This window comes from Bufo bufo, chromosome 11 (assembly GCF_905171765.1).
Source record: "Bufo bufo chromosome 11, aBufBuf1.1, whole genome shotgun sequence".
In the NCBI taxonomy this organism is placed as follows: Eukaryota; Metazoa; Chordata; class Amphibia; order Anura; family Bufonidae; genus Bufo; species Bufo bufo.
Genome location: NC_053399.1, coordinates 62,965,372 through 62,986,217, shown reverse-complemented (window position 1 = coordinate 62,986,217; position 20,846 = coordinate 62,965,372). Strand labels below are relative to the sequence as shown.

Genomic DNA, 20,846 nt, shown 5'->3' with positions numbered 1-20,846 from the left:
GCCCCTGATACATTGTGATGCCTCCTTAGTTCCTTCCCACAGAGTATGAATACCCTAAGTGCCCCCTTCACAGTAATAATGTCCCTCCAGAGTAGAAATGCCCACTGTGCCCCCTCCAGAGTAGAAATGCCCACTGTGCCCCCTCCAGAGTAGAAATGCCCACTGTGCCCCCTCCAGAGTAGAAATGCCCACTGTGCCCCCTCTAGAGTAGAAATGCCCACTGTGCCCCCTCCATTGTGCCCCCCGTGTTAAAACAAAAAAAAAAATCCAAACAGTACCTACTCACTTTGTCCCGTTCCTGAAGCTCACAGTCCTCTCTCCCCTGCAGACACAGATCGCTCTGCAGCACGGTGTGGGCAGAGCTTATGCAGATTTACAGACTTCAGACTCTGCCCACAAAGGCCAGAAGCACGATCTGTGCCTGCAGGCTGAATGGTGGAGCAGGTAGAAGTCTTCCTGCTTCACCATTCAGAGCGCGGCCGCCTGAAGGAGGGGAGGAGCGCAGGGAGTGACAGGACCGCAGCTCCCTGCGCTCCAGCAATGAGGGCTTCCATTTGTATTAATGGAAGTGCTCATTGCTTCTGGACGCTAGCACCCCAGTGCATGCAAGGGTCCGGACAGCTGGATTCGGACAGCGGTCCACCCGTTGAGTACCCCTGGCCTAGATGTTAGGTGGTGCATTTTACAATATCTGAAGGTTACTCAGCCTTGGAGGGCCTCCTCATCTGCTGCTTTTATTTCAGGGAGCTAAGAAGGGTTCTGCTGCCTCTTCTCAGACTATTGCTAAGTGGATCAGGCAGGCCATTTCCTAAGTTGTAAAAAAGAAATATATCTAATCACCAGTCCCGAAAAATGTTGTGCTGCAGGGGTAGTAGTGATGAATGTTGAGGACTATGAAGCAGAGGTATTTAGGCAATTGAGAGACACCAAAACCTATGCTATGTTGAAAAAAGACCCTCTCCCAGAATATAGAAATAAATTACAAGCTTTGGTTAAATATGGAGGAGACAAAGGCATACTTAATAAAAAGGAAATAGAATATTTGAACATAAAGGAACCTACGACCCCTATTATCTATATATTACCGAAAATCCATAAAAGTGCTACAAATCCCCCCGGTAGACCTATAGTGTCAGGGATTAATTCCCTGACTAGCAGGATTACGGAATATATAGATACGTTTTTACAAAAATATGTACCACTAGCACCGTCATTTTTGAAGGATAGTGGTAGTGTGGTGAAAATGATAAAAGAACTACAAGGGGTTGGGGAAAATACGTGGATGGCCACCATCGACGTATCCTCCCTGTACACCATTATACCAAAAAAATTAGGACTACAAGCAATACAAGAAACTCTGTATAATGACCCTGACATGACCAATATACAAGCGGACTTTATAGTACGCTGTGTGGAATTCTGCCTAGAGCACAACTATTTTTGGTTCAAGGGTGAATATTATTTACAGAAGGTTGGAACGGCGATGGGGGCAAAATTCGCCCCCAGTTTTGCAAATATTTTTATGTCCATGTGGGAAAAACAATATATTGACCCCGAGGTGAACCGACCTAAAAAAAGTGGGACATTAAAAACTTGGAAAAGGTATATAGACGACTGCCTGGTGATATGGGAAGGAGAAAAAAAAAAAATCAGCTGGAGGCCTTTATCATAGGATTAGAAAATAAGGAATGGAACTCAAGTTTCACTAGTACTGTCAGTGCGGTTTCGGTTGACTTTTTGGACCTGACCATATATGTGGAAGAGAGACAGCTCAAAACTAAGACCTTTTTTAAACCCACAGATGTCAATGGGTATATAGATCTAACCAGCTGCCATTATGCCCCCTGGCTTCAAAATATACCCAAGGGACAGGCCCAGAGAATCCACCGCAACTGCACTGATACAGCTATTTTCAAAAAGCAAAGTGAAATAATAAAAGAACGCTTCCTAGAAAAAGGATATGAAAATGAAAATCTGGAGAGATGTATAAAAGATACAATAAAGCAACGAGAGGAGACCCCAAATAACCCAAAAATACCAAAAAAGACAACCGACTTTCGTTTTTCGTTCATAACCCAGTTCACACAATGTTCTGGGGAACTAAAAAACGCAATAAAAAAAAACTGGTCCATCTTGAAAAATGACCCAGTACTCGGACCTGCAATTCCTGAACAACCACTAGTCATCTACAAAAAAGCACCCAATTTACAAAACAAACTAGTACATAGTGCCAACCGACCAGAAGATAAAACAAAAAACTGTTTCAATTGGTGTGGTTTTTGCATTGCCTGTAAAAATAGAAAAAGAACAGAAAGATCACAAAATAGTACTGTAATAAATAGTACTGCAAAAGGCAAACAATTGGAAGTAGTGGGAGAGATGACATGCCACAGCAAAGGGGTCGTATATGTACTGGAGTGCCCCTGTGGCCTCCAGTATGTAGGACGGACCATTAGACCCCTCAAAGTCCGAGTGCAGGAGCATATAACAAATATCAAAAAGGGACTTGAAAGTCATGGTGTTTCGGCTCATTATAAAAAATGTCACCAAAAAAACCCAGAGGGATTAAAGTTCATGGGGGTTGAATTAGTACAAAACCACTGGAGGGGAGGAAGTTTTCTAGAGAAAATTAATAAAAAAGAAAGTAGGTGGATATACAAACTACGCACGCTACAACCAGGGGGTCTGAATGTAGATTTTGACCTGCAAGCAGTCCTAAATTAGACTAATAAATTGGTAGAACATTTATCCCCATGTGAATTGGGACCTAAATATCTGCGTTTTTTCCCTTGAGAACTAGGAGATACAAGTATAGGGTTAAAGTGAAGGAAAAAAAGAGAAGGTGTCTGGAGTAGCACATCAGGTGCTTGATTAACTCTAGCCTACCAAATAAAAAGAAGGGGGAGGGAGAGATGAAGTGTGCCCCTGACGAAGCTTAAGGAACGAAACCTAGGTCGGGCAAAGACTAAGACGCTGGGATTTTTAATGCGAATTTTAAAGTGCATGTTTAAACTTTTAGGAAAAGAAATTGGGAATATTAGCAGACTCATCTGGTGTGTACTGGAACCAAGTCCGTGGTTGAACCCTGTTTGGCCGTGTATGAACGTGGATCTTCGCCGCAAAAAACCTAACCAGCCGTGGAGGATATCGCATACACGCTTTTTGTTGGTGGAGTGCCGTGTAAGTACAACCTGTGCACTGCAGGGCAAAACAACCGTACGGATTTACACTATTTTAGTTTTTTCAGTTGCAGGATATCCACAAATAGGACATTTGCAGCCCTCAGTTTTTTTTCTAAAAGGAGAAGGAGAAAAAGGGAAAAAAAACTGTTTGTATACCGTCTGTTTATGACACGCGCGGTCCGAACCCTATATATACACATTTCCTTAGCTTACTCTTCTAAGGGAGTAGTTCCGCCCTCAGGGTTTGGGGCTCACGCTACAAGATCAGTCTCCACATCATGGGCAGAGAGCTTCAGCTTCAATTGAGCAGATTTGTAGGGCAGCTACCTGGAGTTCTCATACTTTTTTAGGCACTATAGACTACAGCTACCTTCTAATGAAGGTCTTTCCTTTGGCCGTAAGGTGCTGCAGGCTGTGGTCCCACACTAGATAGGATTCTTGCCTATTCTCCAGGAGTGCTGTCATAGGTGAAAGAGAAATATTGGATTACACTTACCGGTAATCGTTTTTCTTTGAGCCTATGACAGCACCATGTTAATTTCCCCTCCCCCCCCAAAAAAAAAGATTTTTTTTTTTTACATATACATAGATTAGAGTATGATATTATTTGAGATGTTCTGTTTCTTAATTCTTGAGAAAGGACTGGAGGTAGAGGGGAGGATCCCTGTTCTGGTTCCTGTCCAGAGGAGGAGGCGGTCTCTCCAGGGGTGCTGTCATAGGCTCAAAGAAAAACGATTACTGGTAAGTGTAATCCAATATTTTTGTCCCACTTTGGGACTTCAACTTTTGGGGGTCTGATCCCCTTTACAATGCATTACAATACTTATTGTAATACTGTAATACACTTCAGCCTGCTTCCTGTGAGATCAAGGGGGCTGGATCTCGCAGGCTCACACAGATGGCAGCCACAATGCCTAAGGATGGCATCGGGCTGCTGTCCAAGCCATCGGGTCCTGCGCCCGCCAGATCAGAGCGCCGTAGCTGTACAGCACTGGTATTTGTGACCCTGGTATCCTACGGGTTAATAACAATACACAGTGAAAAAGCAATCAGTGTTTAAAGAGGACCTTTCACCAGAATAAAACATCTAAACTAACTATACAGACATGTAGAGCGACGCCCAGGGATCTCCCTGCACTTACTATTATACCTGGGCGCCGCTCCGTTCGCCCGGTATAGCCTCCGGTATCTTCATAGTTAGGCTCCACCCAGAGGAACCTGACGGCATCTCTTTCTCCTATGCTGTAGCGCTGGCCAATCGCAGCGCTCAGCTCATAGCCTGAGAGAGAAAAAAAAACTCTCAGGCTATGAGCTGAGCGCTGCGATTGGCCAGCGCTACAGCATAGGAGAAGGAGACCGTTCCCCTGGGTGGAGCCTAACTATGAAGATACCGGAGGCTATAACCAGAGAACGGAGCGGCGCCCGGGGATAACAGTAAGTGCAGGGAGATCCCTGGGCGCCGCTCTACATGTCTGTATAGTTAGTTTAGATGTTTTATTCTGGTGAAAGGTCCTCTTTAAAGGGGTTGTCCATCCTTTTTTAAGTGATGGACTATCCTAAGCTCATTGTTGGCTGATTGGCGCAGATCAGCTGTTCTGTATACCTGTCACCCTACACTGCACCATCAACATTCTAATGGACAGCACATATCACTTCAGCACTGCTCCATTCACTACAATGTTCATATGCCTCCACCTAGCATTCCTATGGTGAGACCCGTTATGTCACCGGATCTGCTGAAAAAGCACAGGGCAAGGGAGAGTACCGGGGGCAGCAAACAGCAGGCCGTGATGGGAACAAGCCTCCTGTCGCAGCCTCCCTTCCCCCCCAAATAGATGCAGTGGGTATCAGAAGCGGTGCGGGTGCCGGGGAGCCAGGGAAGTACAACCTCTGTAAGGGGCCCAGGCTTATGGGGAGGCATTTTAGCGGTTTTAATTACTTTTTAAAATATATACAAAAATATATATATATATATATATATATATATATATATATATATATATATATATATGAAATGCACTTACCAATTTCCTGGCTCTGTTGAATTCTTTCTTAATGTCACTGACCAGGAATCCATATATGCCCTCATCTTCGTTGCCTCTTTGCCAGATGCCACTGGAGAGCAGCTAGGATAAAAATTGCTCACAGTAAGTTCTCATCATTTGATCAGAGCAATACTAGTTATTTGCAGGACATGTTAAGCATACGCCCTATTGCTTTCATGCCTCATGAAACATTCCAACCACAGACATTAACGAAAGGGGTCCTATGACACCAGTTTATCTGTAAAATGAAGGCCCTGTTAGTGATTATCTGCCTGTATAATGGGGCCGATTACTCGATCAACAAGTGAAATGTTATGTAAATGTAAGTTTCCTGCACTGACGAGCAGGTAATTGCCAAGGAACGCTTCCTTACCGACAATCAATTGAGTGTAAAGGGACCTTTAGGCTAAAAACAAGGGCGTAACCTGACGGACACGCATGAGCAAGTATGGACTACAATGGATTCAGTAATGGCTAGCTCTCCGCCTTTGTGGACACCACAGCTAAACAGTAAGGCATCCCTTAATTAGAACAAGGGCCATACAGATAACGTGTGGTTCTCGGTGAGTGGCATGTACTCCCAGAGTCAAGCTGCAATATGTGTAGATAGAAATAACTGAAATATACAGAAGAAATAGTCACCCCTTATTTTATTCCTTACAGCAACCAAGTTCTCCTACTTACCAGACAATAATAATGCAAAGTCATGTTGTGTTCTTTGTAGGTTTTCTTCTCCCCATATTTCTCAGTGCAGTCCTCATTGCGTCCACATAGCATGCAAGCTGTGAAAAATCAGACAAGTTTGGTTTTACAGTGTAAACACGAAAATACTACAATAGATTACAATAGAATACCATTTCAAGCCAAAGATGAAAGATAAGAGACTTGACTGAAAGTTCTACAACTGGGTGGTTATCACTAAGAAACATTTCTATCATATAGTGCTGCAAGTTTCCTTCCCGTCCCCTGGCACTTTGTGGAGAAGAATGCGATGTACAGGTGAAAAGCCGTAGGACCCAGCTCTTAGCATTCTCCTCAGTGTGCTATCTGTAACATGCCTGCCAGATGCCACATCAACGACACCACAGAAAAAGGAGATTTTTGTGAAACTCACCTGTAAAATCTTTTTCTCGTCTTTTCCATTGGGGGACACAGACCATGGGTATAGCTTAGAGATATTAGTAGGAGGGACACTATGCAAATGAAAGAGCTCCTCCTCCTCAGGCTATACCCCCCCGACTCCACCAGGAGGAACTCAGGCGTTGCACAAGCAGTAGGAGAAGGAGCAAGAAAAAATTATGGAAACCATTGGACCAAGCCATAAGGTCCAACCATAAACAGAAACTGAACTGAAAACCCCTACTGCAACAGGCAGAATGGGTGGGAGCTGTGTCCCCCAATGGAAAAGACGAGAAAAAGATTTTACAGGTGAGTTTCACAAAAATCTCCTTTTCTCGTACTTTTTTCCATTGGGGGACACAGACCATGGGACGTCCTAAAGCAGTCCATGGGGTGGGAAAAAATCTCAGCACCGCCAGGAGGAACGTCCAACGGTCAAACAGGAACCACAGCCTGCAAAACCCTGCGGCCAAAGACCGCATCAGCCGAAGCCAGTGATGCAACTGATAAACTTCGTAAAAGTATGTAAGGACGACCAGGTGGCCGCCTTACACAGCTGAGACGCAGAGGCACGATTGCGTCTTGCCCAGGAAGCCCCCCACCGCCCTAGTGGAGTGAGTGGTAATCCTAGCCGGGGGAACTCTACCACAAGCGCGATAACCCGCGGAAATAGCCGAGCAGATCCAGAGCGTCATGAACGGCGGACGGAAGCAGTAGCCGCGAGATACACCTTCAGGGCCCGTACGACATCCAGGGAATGCAGTTCCTTGGGTTAGCCGGAGAAGGGCAAAAGGAAGGCAGGACAAGATCCTCATTAAGGTGGAAGGGAGAGACCACCTTGGGCAAAAAGGAGGGGACCGGACGGAGCACAACCTTATCCTGGTGAAAAACCAGAAAAGGCTCCTGACAGGAAAAAGCGGCCAGCTCCGACACCAGTCTGATTTAAAAGCTTGTGATGGGATTTGAACTCACAGCTTCTGCATAATAGCCCAGAACTTTAATCACTACGCTATGTAGCTGTATTAGAAGTTATGGCCACAAGGAAGACCACTTTCCAGGTGAGAACAGTCAGAGAGACCTCCCTCAAAGGCTCGAAGGGGGCCGACTGCAGAGCGCGCAGGACCAAATTGAGATCCCAAGGAGACAAAGAGGGAACATACGGGGAAACCGAATGTGCCACCCCCTGAAGAAAGGTCTTCACAGGACCCATAAGAGCAAGGGACCTCTGCAAAAAAAGACGGCCAGCGCCAAAACCTGACCTTACAGGGAACTAAGCGACGGTCCCTGCTCAAGCCCAGACTGAAGAAAAGACAGTACCATCGGGATGGAAAAGCGAAGGGGAGGGAACCCCGAACTCTCACAAAAGGACAGGAAGGCCTTCCATGTACGATAGTAAATCCGGGAGGAAGAAGACTTCCTCGCTCTGATCGTGGTCCTAATCACTGAATCCGAGAACCCCCTCTTCTTCAGGATGGCGGTTTCAACAGCCACGCCGTTAAACGAAGAGACCGTAAATTCTGGTGGAAGAGCGGGCCCTGAGACAGTAGGTCCTGTCTGTCGGGTAGAGGCCATGGGGCGTCCGCCAGCATCCGAGCCACGTCCGAAAACCACGCGCGGCGAGGCCACCCTGGGGCGATGAGAACGGTCGGGATCACTTCCGCCTCGATCTTGCGTAGAACCTTTGGTAGGAGAGGAAAAAATAGGGGAGGCAGAAGTCCTGCCACGGAGACACCAGCACGTCCATCCGTACGCCTTCGGATCTCGGGCGCGAGCCAGGAACACTGGGAGCTTGTTGTTGAACCTGGACGCCACTAAGTCCACATCCGGACGGCCCCATCTGTGGCAGATTTCTTCGAACACTTCTGGATGCAGAGACCACTCGCCTGGATCCACCTTGTTGCGGCTTAGAAAGTCCGCTGTCCCGTTGTCCACTCCTGGAATGTAAACTGCTGACAACACTGGAACGTGCGTCTCCGCCCACGTCAGAATTCTCGTCACCTCCTGCATCACCATCCGGCTGCGGGTCCCACCCTGATGGTTGATGTAGGCCATGGCCGTGGCATTGTCCGATTGAATCCTCACTGGGAGGCCCGCAAGGAGAGGGGTCCAATGGGAGAGAGAGAGAGAGAGAGCAGAAAATCACCCTCAGTTCCAGAATGTTGATTGGAAATCGAGACTCTGCCGCCGACCAAATCCCTTGAACCGTGCGAGACTGGAGAACGCCGCCCCAACCCAGGAGGCCGGCATCGGTGGTGACGACCGTCCAGGAGAAAAGGATCTCCCCGACCTCAGGTTCAATGGGGATAGCCACCCGAACCCGAAAACCCAGAGCTGCCCGAACCCGCTGAGACAAGCGGATGCGATCGTCTAGACCCCGAGAGGTTTTTGTTCCAGAGGGAAAGGATCTCCTGTTGTAACAAGCGAGTGTGAAACTGGGCATATGGAACGGTTTCGAAAGAGGCCACCATAAGACCCAGGACCCGCATGCATTCCCGTATGGAGAGGAACTGGGATCGCAGTAGATTTGACACTGCCCCCTGGATCTGGGAGGACTTGGAGGGTGGCAGGAACACTCTGGCGGACAAGGTGTCCAAAAACCATTCCCAGGAAGGGGAGCTTCTGGGATGGGAGCAGAGAGGACTTTGGAAAATTGATTATGCAGCCGAACTGTTCCAGAGTCTGAACAGTGATCCGGACGCTGTCCTCGGCCTGCGGAAGCGAGGGGGCTTTTATCAGGATATCGTCCAGATAGGGCAGCAAAGGAATGCCCCTGGTACGAAGAAGCGCCATGATCGGTGCCAGGATCTTGGTAAAGACCCGAGAGGCGGTTGCCAACCCGAAAGGAAGGGCGACAAACTGATAGTGACGAGCCCCAATGGCGAAGCGCAGGAATCGTTGGTGAGATTCTGCGATCGGAACATGCAGATAAGCGTCATGGATGTCCACGGACGCGAGGAACTCCCCTGGAAGAAAAGAAACCATAACGGAGCGGAGGGGAAAAAGCGTTCCGGTGGTCTGGACGCAAACTCTATCTTGTAACCAGACGTTACAATCTCTAGAGCCCATGCGTCCTGAACATGAGTCCAAATCTGCTGATACGAAAGCAGACGGCCCCCCACCATGAGGGGTGGGGGCGCCACTTCATGCAGAAGATTGCTTGGGAGCGGAAGGGCGGGTCGACTGTGTCCTCGGGCGCCAGGTAGGCTGGGGTTTGAAAGATGGCTGCTTGCGGGAGTCCTGTGACCCTCCTGCAGAGGAAGCAGGCGACGACTTGTTCGCAGAGAAGCGGCGAAAGGACTGGTACCGAGAACCGGAAGTCCTCGCCCGAAAGGGTGCTTAGCCTTAGCCTGGGGAAGGTGAGTGCTTTTGCCCCTAGTAGCGGCAGAGATGAACTCATCCCGTTGAGCCCCAAAAAGTCTGGAACCCTCAAAGGGGAGGTACGCAAGGGAACGCTTGGAGGAAGCGTCAGCATCCCATACCTTCAACCAGACCTCCCTGCGTTGAATGACCGAGAGGGCCGAAACGCGGGCAAAAAAGGGACCAATGTCCATGGAAGCCTCACAGAGGAATTTGGAGGCCTGAGACATCTGGAGAATCAAATCCAGCGTGTCCGCCGACGCACCTTGGTCCGCCAGGTCCTGGTGATGGCGCTGAAGCCACATTGAGAGAGCTCTGGCCACCCATGCCGAGGCAAAGGCAGGTCGCAGGGACGTGCCCGCCAGTGAGAATATGGATTTTGCCAGAGAATCTAGGCGCTTGTCCACAGCGTCCTGCAGAGAGGAGCCGTCCAGGACAGGGAGGGCCGTGTTTTTGGCCAACCTGGCTACCGGGGGGTCCACCCTAGGGGGAGAAGACCACTTCTCCACGCTGTCCGCCGGGAAAGGATAGAGAGTATCCATGCGTTTTGTGGCGGAAAACTTCTGATTAGGACGGGTCCATGCCCTGGCTATGACAGCGGAAAATTCCTCATGGACCGGAAAGACAGCAGCCTGCGTTTTTTTGGGAGGAAAAAGGGCGAACTCCCTCCTAGTGGAAGGAGGAGAATCCCCTTGGAGATTAAAGGTGTCACGGACAGCCGCTACTAGATCAGCCACCATGGTGGAGAGCTTTGGCGGAAGGTCCCGCTCCGTGACCTCGTCCGAGCCGGACAATTCCCTTTCAGACCTGCGCTCCCTAAGGGGGGGGGGGGGGGGGGGGGGGGGGGGAGAGGAGTCTGAGCAAGCTTCTAGCCGAGGGGAAGAAGCGGAGTCATCCGAGGAGGGATGCTGTCGCTCACGCTGCCTCTTAGTAGTCAGGCGTCCTCTGCAGGAACCACTGTGAGGGGATTGAGTGGTTGGCGCTGCAGGATTGGAAACGACATACGTTCTATGAAAGACATGGCTGCCTTGGCGAACAGGGCCAAATCAGCGGCCGCGCTGGACATGGCAGATGCACAAGCGGGGGCCGCAGGCTCCGCAGTGACCGGAGGGGGGGTGGGGGTGGACTGGGCAAGAGAAGGGGGAGAAAGGTGATTCTGTCCAGAGGCAGGGCAGGAGGCACAGGCACCAGTGACCGAAAGTGGGAGCAGACACTCCAACAGGACCCCATTGGGGTCTGAGAAGAGGTCTTACCGGACTTAGTCTTAGGCATGATGGTCTCTTCACAAAAGTGACTGGAATCAGTACAGAGAGAAAAAATCCTACCGCTCAGGCATCCAGAGAGGAGCGGGGGAGCAGCCGTTCAGTGTGAGAAGCTTCTCAGCAGCAGCAGGAAGGAGCTCCGCCCCCGGCCGCGATTAGGCTCCGCCCCCGATCGCATCATAGGAGCGGGAAAAGAGCTCACTGTGTAAAGAAGGGAAAGAAAATGGCCCCCGGCGCCGCTCAGCGTGGAAAAAACTAAAGTAAGGCGTCCCCAGCAAGGGGGATGGCAAGCCCAGAGAAGCGGAGATTGGAGGGGGCAGTGCTCAAAGACATGATATGCCGGCAGAGAAGGAGCAGGGACATCCAGAGACGCCTGCCCAGTTAAGTGCCTCCATGACCCTTGCGCCCCAGACAGAACAACAATGCCACCTAGATCCCCATTCACCCAGGAGGCCCATAGGTCTCAGAGCAGAGAGGTAGGGAGGGAGGGGGGAGACACAGAGGACATGGTTGCCTTGCAGCTTCATACTTATCTGCTCCTGCAGATCTTCTCCCTCGACTCCAGGACCAGCAGGGATGCACCTCTTCAGACATCTGACTCCTTGCTCAGGAGTGCAGTGCTCTGGAGGAGGGTGGCAGCAGGTGACCCAGGAGCTGGTGGGATGCCGGAGTTGACAGGTCGAGCCCGGATCCACTTGCCTTCTTGGGGGGATAATGGAGGCAGCCTGGCAACGTCCCACAGACGGCGGCGGGCACTACATGGGGGACCAGGAAGGCGCAATGCCGACTTGCGTCCCCAGCTGGAAGAAAAATAACAAAAGGGAGACGAATGAAAGTGTCAACCTCCTTCACCAGACACTAAACAAAGACTGAGCTTCTCCTGGTGGAGTCGGGGGGTATAGCCTGAGGAGGAGGAGGAGCTCTTTTGTATTTGCATAGTGTCCCTCCTACTAATATCTCTAAGCTATACCCATGGTCTGTGTCCCCCAATGGAAAAAAGTACGAGAAATAAAATTAGTGATCCAGGATGTAAATAAAAAAAAAAAAAAAATAAATAATAATAAAAAAAAAATATATGTATTTGAAAATGTCACATCTAATAAAGCACTCCTACTCACGCAAGCTCATTGCGGCCGCAGGGCTGGAGTCACTCATGCTGACACCTTCACGTTTAGATCCCTGCAAATAAATACAATGTACATTAGTGCGTGCACAGTCACATCAGGCGCTGTGGACCGCTGCTCCACGGGCATCACAAAGTGAGGAGCTGCGCTATTTTTTGGACACATTCTGCAACCCCAATGTACACCTAGCGTTAGCTCGGACAGCACATCTCGGGCCGGGCTCAGTTATAGCAGAAGTTACTGAACTCATTTATACAGTGATTAACGCTTCCCTTACTGCAATTCTGACATTGTCTTAGGTTTTGTTGTTATGGACATGACATCCTTATGCTGCTGTTTTTACTATTTAAAAAAAAATATATTTTTTTTTAAAAGATTTCTTTGCCCTCACCTAGAACTTTTTTACGTTCCTGTGCGAGGGTGATTTTTGTTGTTTGTAGTATGAGTAGTTTTTATTGGTACCATTTTGGGGCACTTTTATTATTTATTTTTGTGTATGGGTGGAGCAGTGACCAAAAAAAAAAGTTTTTTTCCCCATTAGAGCATTCACCACACGTGATATTTTTACATTTTAATAGTTCTGACATCTGATGTGGCAATACCCAACATGTTTATTTTTTTATTGCTTATTTTATATATCAAATTTGGAAAAATTTGGAAAAAGTTATAGTAGGCGTTGTTGGCAGCTCCCTGGCAGCGAGCGCATTTAATCGCAGCGCCCCGCTCTTAGCCAGGGATAAGGAGCTCAAGTTCTCGCGAGAACTTGAGATTCTAGACATCCGGACCGAGCGCCATCTTGGAGTTCCCAGCACGATGCTCTGCGCTGGGGACTCCAAGATGGCGCTCGGTCCGGATGTCTAGAAGCTCAAGTTCTCGTGAATCTCGTGAGAACTTGAGCTCCTTATCCCTGTCTAAGAGCGGGGCGCTGCGATTGGATGCGCTCGCTGCCAGGGAGAGCATAACCGCGCCCACCAGAACTTAGAGAACAACGCCTACTATAACTTAGTCGCCTCATTTGCATATGAGGCGACGAAACTAACGGAGAGTGTAGCGGCCGAACAGGGGGTCCATTTGAAAAAAAATAAAAAGTCTCCGGACATCAGTGAGAGGAGCCCCAGAAGGTCCTATAAGAATTTAACACACTATTTTCCGATGAAAGGTCCTCTTTAAACTTTTTTAACAATTTACTTTTTTTGTTCAATGTAATTGAATACTATTGTAGTTGATGGTATTTTTACAGGCTTTTGGTTAAGGCTAGTTTCACATCTGCGGCAGCTATTCTGACAGAACAGCCTGCTGGAATTCTGTGGATCCGGCACTGCCAGATGCGATCGGAATGCCCTCCGGCCCCATTAAAATGCCTAGAAGTGGCCGGACAGAAACCACTGCACGAACTAGCAGCCAAATCGCAATGCCGCAGATGTGAAAGTAGCCTAAGCCCCTGCACAGGCTGCAATAGCAACTGAATGGATTCCCATAATTTCGCCGCAGTGAGTCCGATTGGAGAACAGAGGAAGCTACTGACTGCAGCATCTGAGGGTTAAGTTATATTTGATCCCGCTCATTGAGGATTTTGAAATCTGCAGCATGTCAATTGTTTGTGCAGATTTCTTCCTTTGCAATGGAAAGGGTGAAATCTGGGGCATCAAAATCTGCAAGTAGCACATGCGAAATCTGCACATAAAATCTGCATAAATGCATCCGTATGCCCACCCTGCAAAAAGATAAAATATCAAGTCAATGGGTCTGCAAAAAAAATGCGGACACATCCTTATTTTGCGGATCTGCGGTTTGCAGACTGAAAAACAGCTGCGTTTCCCCCTTTGCCAATTTCGTGGAGCATATTACTGTGGGCAATAATAGGGGGTACTATGGTGCATTATGGTGGCCTTCTCTAATACTGTGTCACATTCTGGGAGAGAATTGCTACTACTGGTGGGACTTTAGAGCATATGGAAGAACATCAGCTTGACAGACATTTTTGGGGGACACCATGTTGCACTGATTGCCCCCTTCTTGACACTTAAGGGTACTTGGGGCAAAAAGGTTGAGAAACATTGGTCTAGAAGGATAGAAGGTTTCTAGACGAACATAGAGACCATGGAATTCTCTGCCAGAGAAGGTTGTGAGGATAAACTCATTATAGGGAAATCTGTCAGCAGTTTTATGGTGTCCTAACTAAGGGCAACATAAACTAATGACAGATCCCCTTAGCAAAATGCTGGGTACCCCATAGAGCCCCATGAAATGGATGGAATGGCAGGTCAGAAAATAACACTGCCGCTTCCATTCTACAGAGATGCCGGAGATAACCAAGTATTCGGCAATCTCCGGCGTTCCCATGGAAATGAATGAAGCAGCAGGGTGATTTTCCAACCAGACGTCCAAAGCAGACTGCCAACTTCATCCAAATTCCGATTTGACAAGAAAATTAATTAAACAATGTACCTCTACTGCTCGGCACAGTGGCCACTCGGGAGATCGGGAGTCAGCACAGTGTAGACCAGGGAGCAATGAGTAATACCAGCGCTGCGCTCACCACTCCCCGGTCCTACTCATTAGAATTGGCTTTCTAAGATGCACTGCTATTCCCCCCCCACTTTTGGCTGGGAAAAAAAAGCGTGACTTGTAAAACAAAAAATACAGTATTTCTGGAGTGTAATATTACAGGCTATAGATGGGTCGGTGATCCAGGGAGTTATCTGATTGCCTGATTGGCATTGGGAGGGAATTGTTTTCCCCTTACTTTCACACTAGCATTTTTCTTTTCCGGCATTGAGTTTCGTCCTAGGGGCTCAATACCGGAAAAGAACTGATCAGTTTTGTGCTAATGCATTCTGAATGGAGAGAAATCTGTTCAGGATGTCTTCAGTTCAGTCACTGAACGGCGTTCTGGACGGAGGAAATACCGCAGCATGCTGCAGTATTCTCTCTGTCCAAAATTCCGGATCAGTTGCCGGAATGCCGGGTCCGGCATTAATTTACATTGAAATTAGGGCTGCACGATATGGGAATTTTGTGCGATTGCGATTAGGGCCCTAAAAATTGCGATAACGATATGCGATGCAATATTTTAAGGGAATTGTGCTAGAGGTCTATTTGCTTGGATTTTCCCATATGAGCCGCTGACGTGGCTGGGTATGACATAGTTATGGGGGATCTGTGGAGGACGCCGTTATGGGGGGGGATCTGTGGAGGACGCCGTTATGGGGGGGGATCTGTGGAGGACGCCGTTATGGGGGGGGATCTGTGGAGGACGCCGTTATGGGGGGGGATCTGTGGAGGACGCCGTTATGGGGGGGGATCTGTGGAGGACGCCGTTATGGGGGGGGATCTGTGGAGGACGCCGTTATGGGGGGGGATCTGTGGAGGACGCCGTTATGGGGGGGGATCTGTGGAGGACGCCGTTATGGGGGGAGATCTGTGGAGGACGCCGTTATGGGGGGGGGATCTGTGGAGGACGCCGTTATGGGGGGGGATCTGTGGAGGACGCCGTTATGGGGGGGGGGGGGATCTGTGGAGGACGCCGTTATGGGGGGGGATCTGTGGAGGACGCCGTTATGGGGGGGGGGATCTGTGGAGGACGCCGTTATGGGGGGGGATCTGTGGAGGACGCCGTTATGGGGGGGGGATCTGTGGAGGACGCCGTTATGGGGGGGGGATCTGTGGAGGACGCCGTTATGGGGGGGGATCTGTGGAGGACGCCGTTATGGGGGGGGGATCTGTGGAGGACGCCGTTATGGGGGGGGGATCTGTGGAGGACGCCGTTATGGGGGGGGGATCTGTGGAGGACGCCGTTATGGGGGGGGGTCTGTGGAGGACGCCGTTATGGGGGATGTGTGCTATGACACATAGGGCCATGAGGGGGGCCAGCATAAGACATATAGCATCTTATGCTGGTCCCCCTCATGGCCCTATGTGTCCCCCTCATGTGTCCTAAACTGCGCACATAACTGGCTTTGTGTGTAAAGTATTTTACTAGTGTGTGAAACAATCCCTCTCCTATTGATAACAGTCCAGCCTCTGTACTCACTGTCACGATGAATACACTACAGCGAGCTGGCCGGCCGGCGCGTGACTGACGTCACTTAGTAACGCTCCTCCCACTTCAGGAAGCAGGAGCGTTAATAAGTGACGTCAGTCACGCGCCGGCCGACCCGCTCGCTCCCGCTCGTCGCTGCAGTGCATTCATAGTGACAGTGAGTACAGAGGCTGGACCTGTTATCAATAGGAGAGGGATTGTTTCACACACTAGTAAAATACTTTACACACAAAGCCAGTTATGTGCGCGGGGCCCCTTCATATATAATCGCGGCATTTTCGGGTCGGCCAAATCGCCATATCGCATTTGCCGATTATCGCGATTCGATTATTTTTTCGATTTATCGTGCAGCCCTAATTGAAGTGTATTAGTGCCGTCCTAAAAATGTAAAAAAAAATATATATATAAACGGATCCGTCTCTCCGGATGACACCCGGAGAGACGGATCTGTTCTTGCAATGCATTTGTAAGACAGATCCGCATCCGGATCAGTCTACAAATGCTGTCCGTTTGCATGCAGACGGAACGCTCTGCCGCAAGTGTGAAAGTACCCTAAGTGGGGAAATTGGCTTCTACCTCACAGGGGTGTTTTGCCTTCTTCTGGATTAACTTGCAGGATAACAGGCTTTTTTTTAAACCTTACAGTTAGTTATAACTCTCACAAGGACACTGATCCTTATGACTCAAGTACACTCGGCACAGTAGCGGTCTATGAAATCCTTGCTCAGGGACTGCAGCAGCTACGGGAGCCCTAGACAATCAGCCATCACCTACAAGGCACCGGTCAGCAACCTCGACAGCTACGTGAGCCCTAGACAATCAGCCAGCACCTACAAGTCACCGGTCAGCAACCTCGACAGCTACGTGAGCCCTAGACAATCAGCCAGCACCTACAAGTCACCGGTCAGCAACCTCGACAGCTACGGGAGCCCTAGACAATCAGCCAGCACCTACAAGGCACCGGTCAGCAACCTCAACAGCTACGGGAGCCCTAGACAATCAGCCAGCACCTACAAGTCACCGGTCAGCAACCTCGACAGCTACGGGAGCCCTAGACAATCAGCCAGCACCTACAAGTCACCGGTCAGCAACCTCGAGCACTCCAGCTGTTATGAGCTCTGAGAACAGCAGAACAAATGTCCATGCTGGGAGTTGTAGTTACACACCTGATCCCTGCACTGAATAAAATCTATGGTCAAGAGTCTATCTGTACAACAGCTAATGAAGGGGATCCGGAGAGTGGACCCCTCGTATGTCCATCAGTCCTGAGTGGACAGCCCCTTTAAGTATTTGATCTGCTGGCACAGCTGTTTTCGTGGCCATTCAGGAAAAGTTTTCCTACTTTGCCAAAACCCAAAAGTATGCAAAGAAAATATGGACCAAAAACACAGTATAAAGAAGGTTCAGTATGTGGCATCTCCGCTACTGGGCCACTACAACTCCCAGCATGACTAGAGTTGTAGTTGCTCGGCAGCTGGTGAGCCACGGGCGGTTGACTACCACTGAACCTCTCCCTCAGGGAAGGCATTACAAACAGGAAAATCACCAATACATAATAAAGCAGAGTCCATGGAGGGCTTACGTCACATCTGTACGTATATAAACGGCCTGGCTGACACTACAGAGCGCGGTGACCTGCTGAATGCACGGCCAGCCGTCGTACGTACCGGGCGCCGCTCTCCAGGACCACAAGCCCGATCCCCTCCGCTTTCTCTTTCTTCTATCTTCAAATTCAAAACTGCCTCAAAAAATTCAAACCCTAACATCCGGCTCCCTCCCGGAAACCCCTCTCTCCCGGGGGCAGGTGTAGGGGGCGGAGCCTGCGTTTCACGCCTCGCTCTCGCTGGACCGGCTCATTGTATGGTGGGGGTGACGTGTAAAGGACAGGCAGTGGGAAGCAGGGTTGTGGTGAGAAAAGGTTATTCTAGTATGTCTGTATGCTTTCTACTTAGTGACCGAGTGCTGAATTCAATCCTGTCCATAATGACCGGCCGAAATTTAGAGGAAGTTGTTCAGCCATTTGGGAAATGCTTAGGGGCGTTATTTGTTTATTTAAGCGCCGCACTACTGCGCATGCGTCCGTTCCAAGTACGGCTTTATTTGTGGGCAATTAGCGCAGCCTGTAGACACTAGACAGAACTGAGGCCACACGGACAGTAGATGGCGCTGTAACACGAGAATGCGGCCTCCTGGACTGTGCAGATCCGTGTGGAGACCAGCCCTGCCTCAGACTGTCGCCTGCCTCTGGCCGCTGTACTTCTCCACCAGCCTGCTGCGCTCCATTCATCACAGTCTAGGCGACTTTGTAACAGGGGCGGGCTGGGCCGGGGGGCAGGGAGGCAATTGCCCCCCAGGCCGCCCGAAATAAACGGCCACTGGGCCGACCGTCTTAAAAAAAAAAAAATATTTTTTTTTTTTTTTTTTTTATTCTTCAGGGCCGCACCGCCGATCATCACCACAGGCGGCGCGGCCCTGGATGTCATTGCGGCCGTGCTGTGTGCTGTGGGGCAGGGGAGGGAGAGGCGTGTCCCTCCCCTGTTCTTCTGATAGGCCGCAGGCACTAATGCCTGCAGCCTATCAGAGGCCGGCTCAGGCAGAGCAATGACGTCATTATCATTGCGACGCCTGAGCCAGCACACAGCAGGGACACAGGCCAGAAGAGGCTGCATCGCTGCTGATGGAGGTAAGTATTAGTGTTGTTGTTTTTTTCTTCTTTGCAGGGGGATGGCACTATTGGGGGGGATCTGGCACTATAAGGGGGGCTGGCACTATGGGGGGGATCTGGCACTATGGGGGGGGGATCTGGCACTTTGGGGGAGCTAGCACTATGGGGGGGCACTATAGGGGGAGCTGGCACTATAGGGGGGGCTGGAACTATGGGGGAGCTGGCACTATGGGGGGGCTGGCACTATAGGGGGAGCTGGCACTATGGGGTGCTGACACTATGGGGGGCTGTCACTATAAGGGGGCTGGCACTATGGGGGAGGAGCTGGCACTATGGGGGGGCTGGCACTATAGGGGGGCTGGCACTATGGGGGGGGATCTGGCACTATGGGGGGGATTTGGCACTATGGGGGGATTTGGCACTAAGGTGGGGAATCTGGCACTTTGGGGGAGCTAGCACTATGGGGGGGGCACTATAGGGCTGGAACTATGGGGCAGCTGGCACTATGGGGCGGCTGGCACTATGGGGGGCTGGAACTATGGGGGGGGCTGACACTATGGGGGGGGCTGACACTATGGGGGACTGGCACTATAAGGGGGCTGGCACTATGGGGGGGGCTGGCACTATGGGGTAGGAGCTGGCACTATGGGGGGGCTTGCACTATAGGGGAGCTGGCACTATGGGGGGGGGGCTGGCACCACGGGGGGGGCTGGCACTATGGGGGAGCTGGCACTATAAGGGGGCTGGCACTATGGGTGAAGTGGCACTATGGGGGGGCTGACACTATAAAGGGGCTGGCACTATAAGGGGGCTGGCACTATGGGGGGGGCTGGCACTATGGTGTAGGAGCTGGCACTACTGGGGGGGCTGGCACTACGGGGGGGGCTGGCACTATGGGGGAGCTGGCACTATAAGGGGGCTGGCACTATGGGTGAAGTGGCACTATGGGGGGGCTGACACTATAAAGGGGCTGGCACTATAAGGGGGCTGGCACTATAAGGGGGCTGGCACTATGGGGGGGGGTGGCATTATGGGGTAGGAGCTGGCACTATGGGGGGGCTGGCACTATGGGGGAGCTGGCACTATAAGGGGGCTGGCACTATGGGGGGGCTGCCACTATGGGGGGCCTGGCACTATGGGGGGCTTGTACTATGGGGGGGGAGCTGGCACTATGGGGGCATTTCTTGCTGGCACATTATGGGGGGGCACCATGAGGGAGAGGAGCACTATGGGGGTATCTGGGGGCTCTAAAGGGGCTTTTTTTTAATTATTGGCACATTCTGGGGGGCACTATAGGGGAGAGCAGCACTATGGGGCATCTGGGGTTACTATAGGGGCATTATTTGGGGGCACTATGGGGAAGTGGGGGCTCTAAAGGGGCCTTTTGTATTGGAACATTATGGGGGGCACTATGGCATTTGGTAGCACTAAGGGGGCATTTTTTACTGGCACATTATGGCAGGCACTATAGGGGAGAGCGGCACTATGGGGCATTATTTGGGGGCACTATGGGGGAGTGGAGCACTATTGGGGCATATGGTGGCACTAAGAAGGGAAATTTTTTTACTGGCACATTGTGGGGGAGAGGAGCACTATAGGGGCATCTGCTGGGGGTACTAAGGGGCATTTTTTTACTGGCATATTATGGGGGACACTATGGGGAAGGGGGAGAGGAGCAGTATGAGTGCATTTACTGGGGCACTATATAGGGGTATTTTATACTGGCATACATTATGGGGACATTAGCTCAACTGCGGGCACTAAGCGGGGGTATTTCATGTACTGTCATATTATAGGGAAAATTAGTACTACTAGGGGGTATTATGGGGAGCTTTACTACTACTGGGGGGCTATGAGGAACATGATTACTAGGGCACTATTGGGGCATTATTACTACTAAGTGTGCTCTGGCAGATAATTATTTCTATTGGTGGGATTTTGGGGGGCACTGTTACTTTGGGGGCACCCTAGCACAGTATCAGCTTAGCACAATTATTTTTGGGGGACATTATCTTTATACTATTAGTGTCTGGGCGCAGTTATTTTTTAG

General features: G+C 50.2%; 1 protein-coding gene across 4 annotated transcripts in view; it reads right to left on the bottom strand.

The window, feature by feature from the left end:
* The window catches only part of G2E3 (G2/M-phase specific E3 ubiquitin protein ligase), a 64,657-nt gene extending 46,777 nt beyond the window's left edge, over nucleotides 1-17,880 (bottom strand). For 2 of the 4 annotated variants that reach the window (XR_005774722.1, XM_040411179.1), the window contains exons 1-4: nucleotides 17,799-17,880; nucleotides 12,084-12,144; nucleotides 5,912-6,009; nucleotides 5,207-5,308 (exon numbers count right to left, since the gene is read on the bottom strand). Coding sequence is in view for 3 of the 4 variants with exons in the window: in XM_040411179.1 (XP_040267113.1) it covers nucleotides 5,207-5,308; nucleotides 5,912-6,009; nucleotides 12,084-12,120 (237 nt within the window). In the remaining variant the exon portion in view is untranslated. Of the gene's footprint in view, nucleotides 1-5,206; nucleotides 5,309-5,911; nucleotides 6,010-12,083; nucleotides 12,145-14,537; nucleotides 14,562-17,713 lie in introns of those variants that run through there. The other 2 variants (XM_040411180.1, XM_040411181.1) reach the window with 2 other exon arrangements.
* Between the last annotated feature and the right edge of the window lie 2,966 nt (nucleotides 17,881-20,846).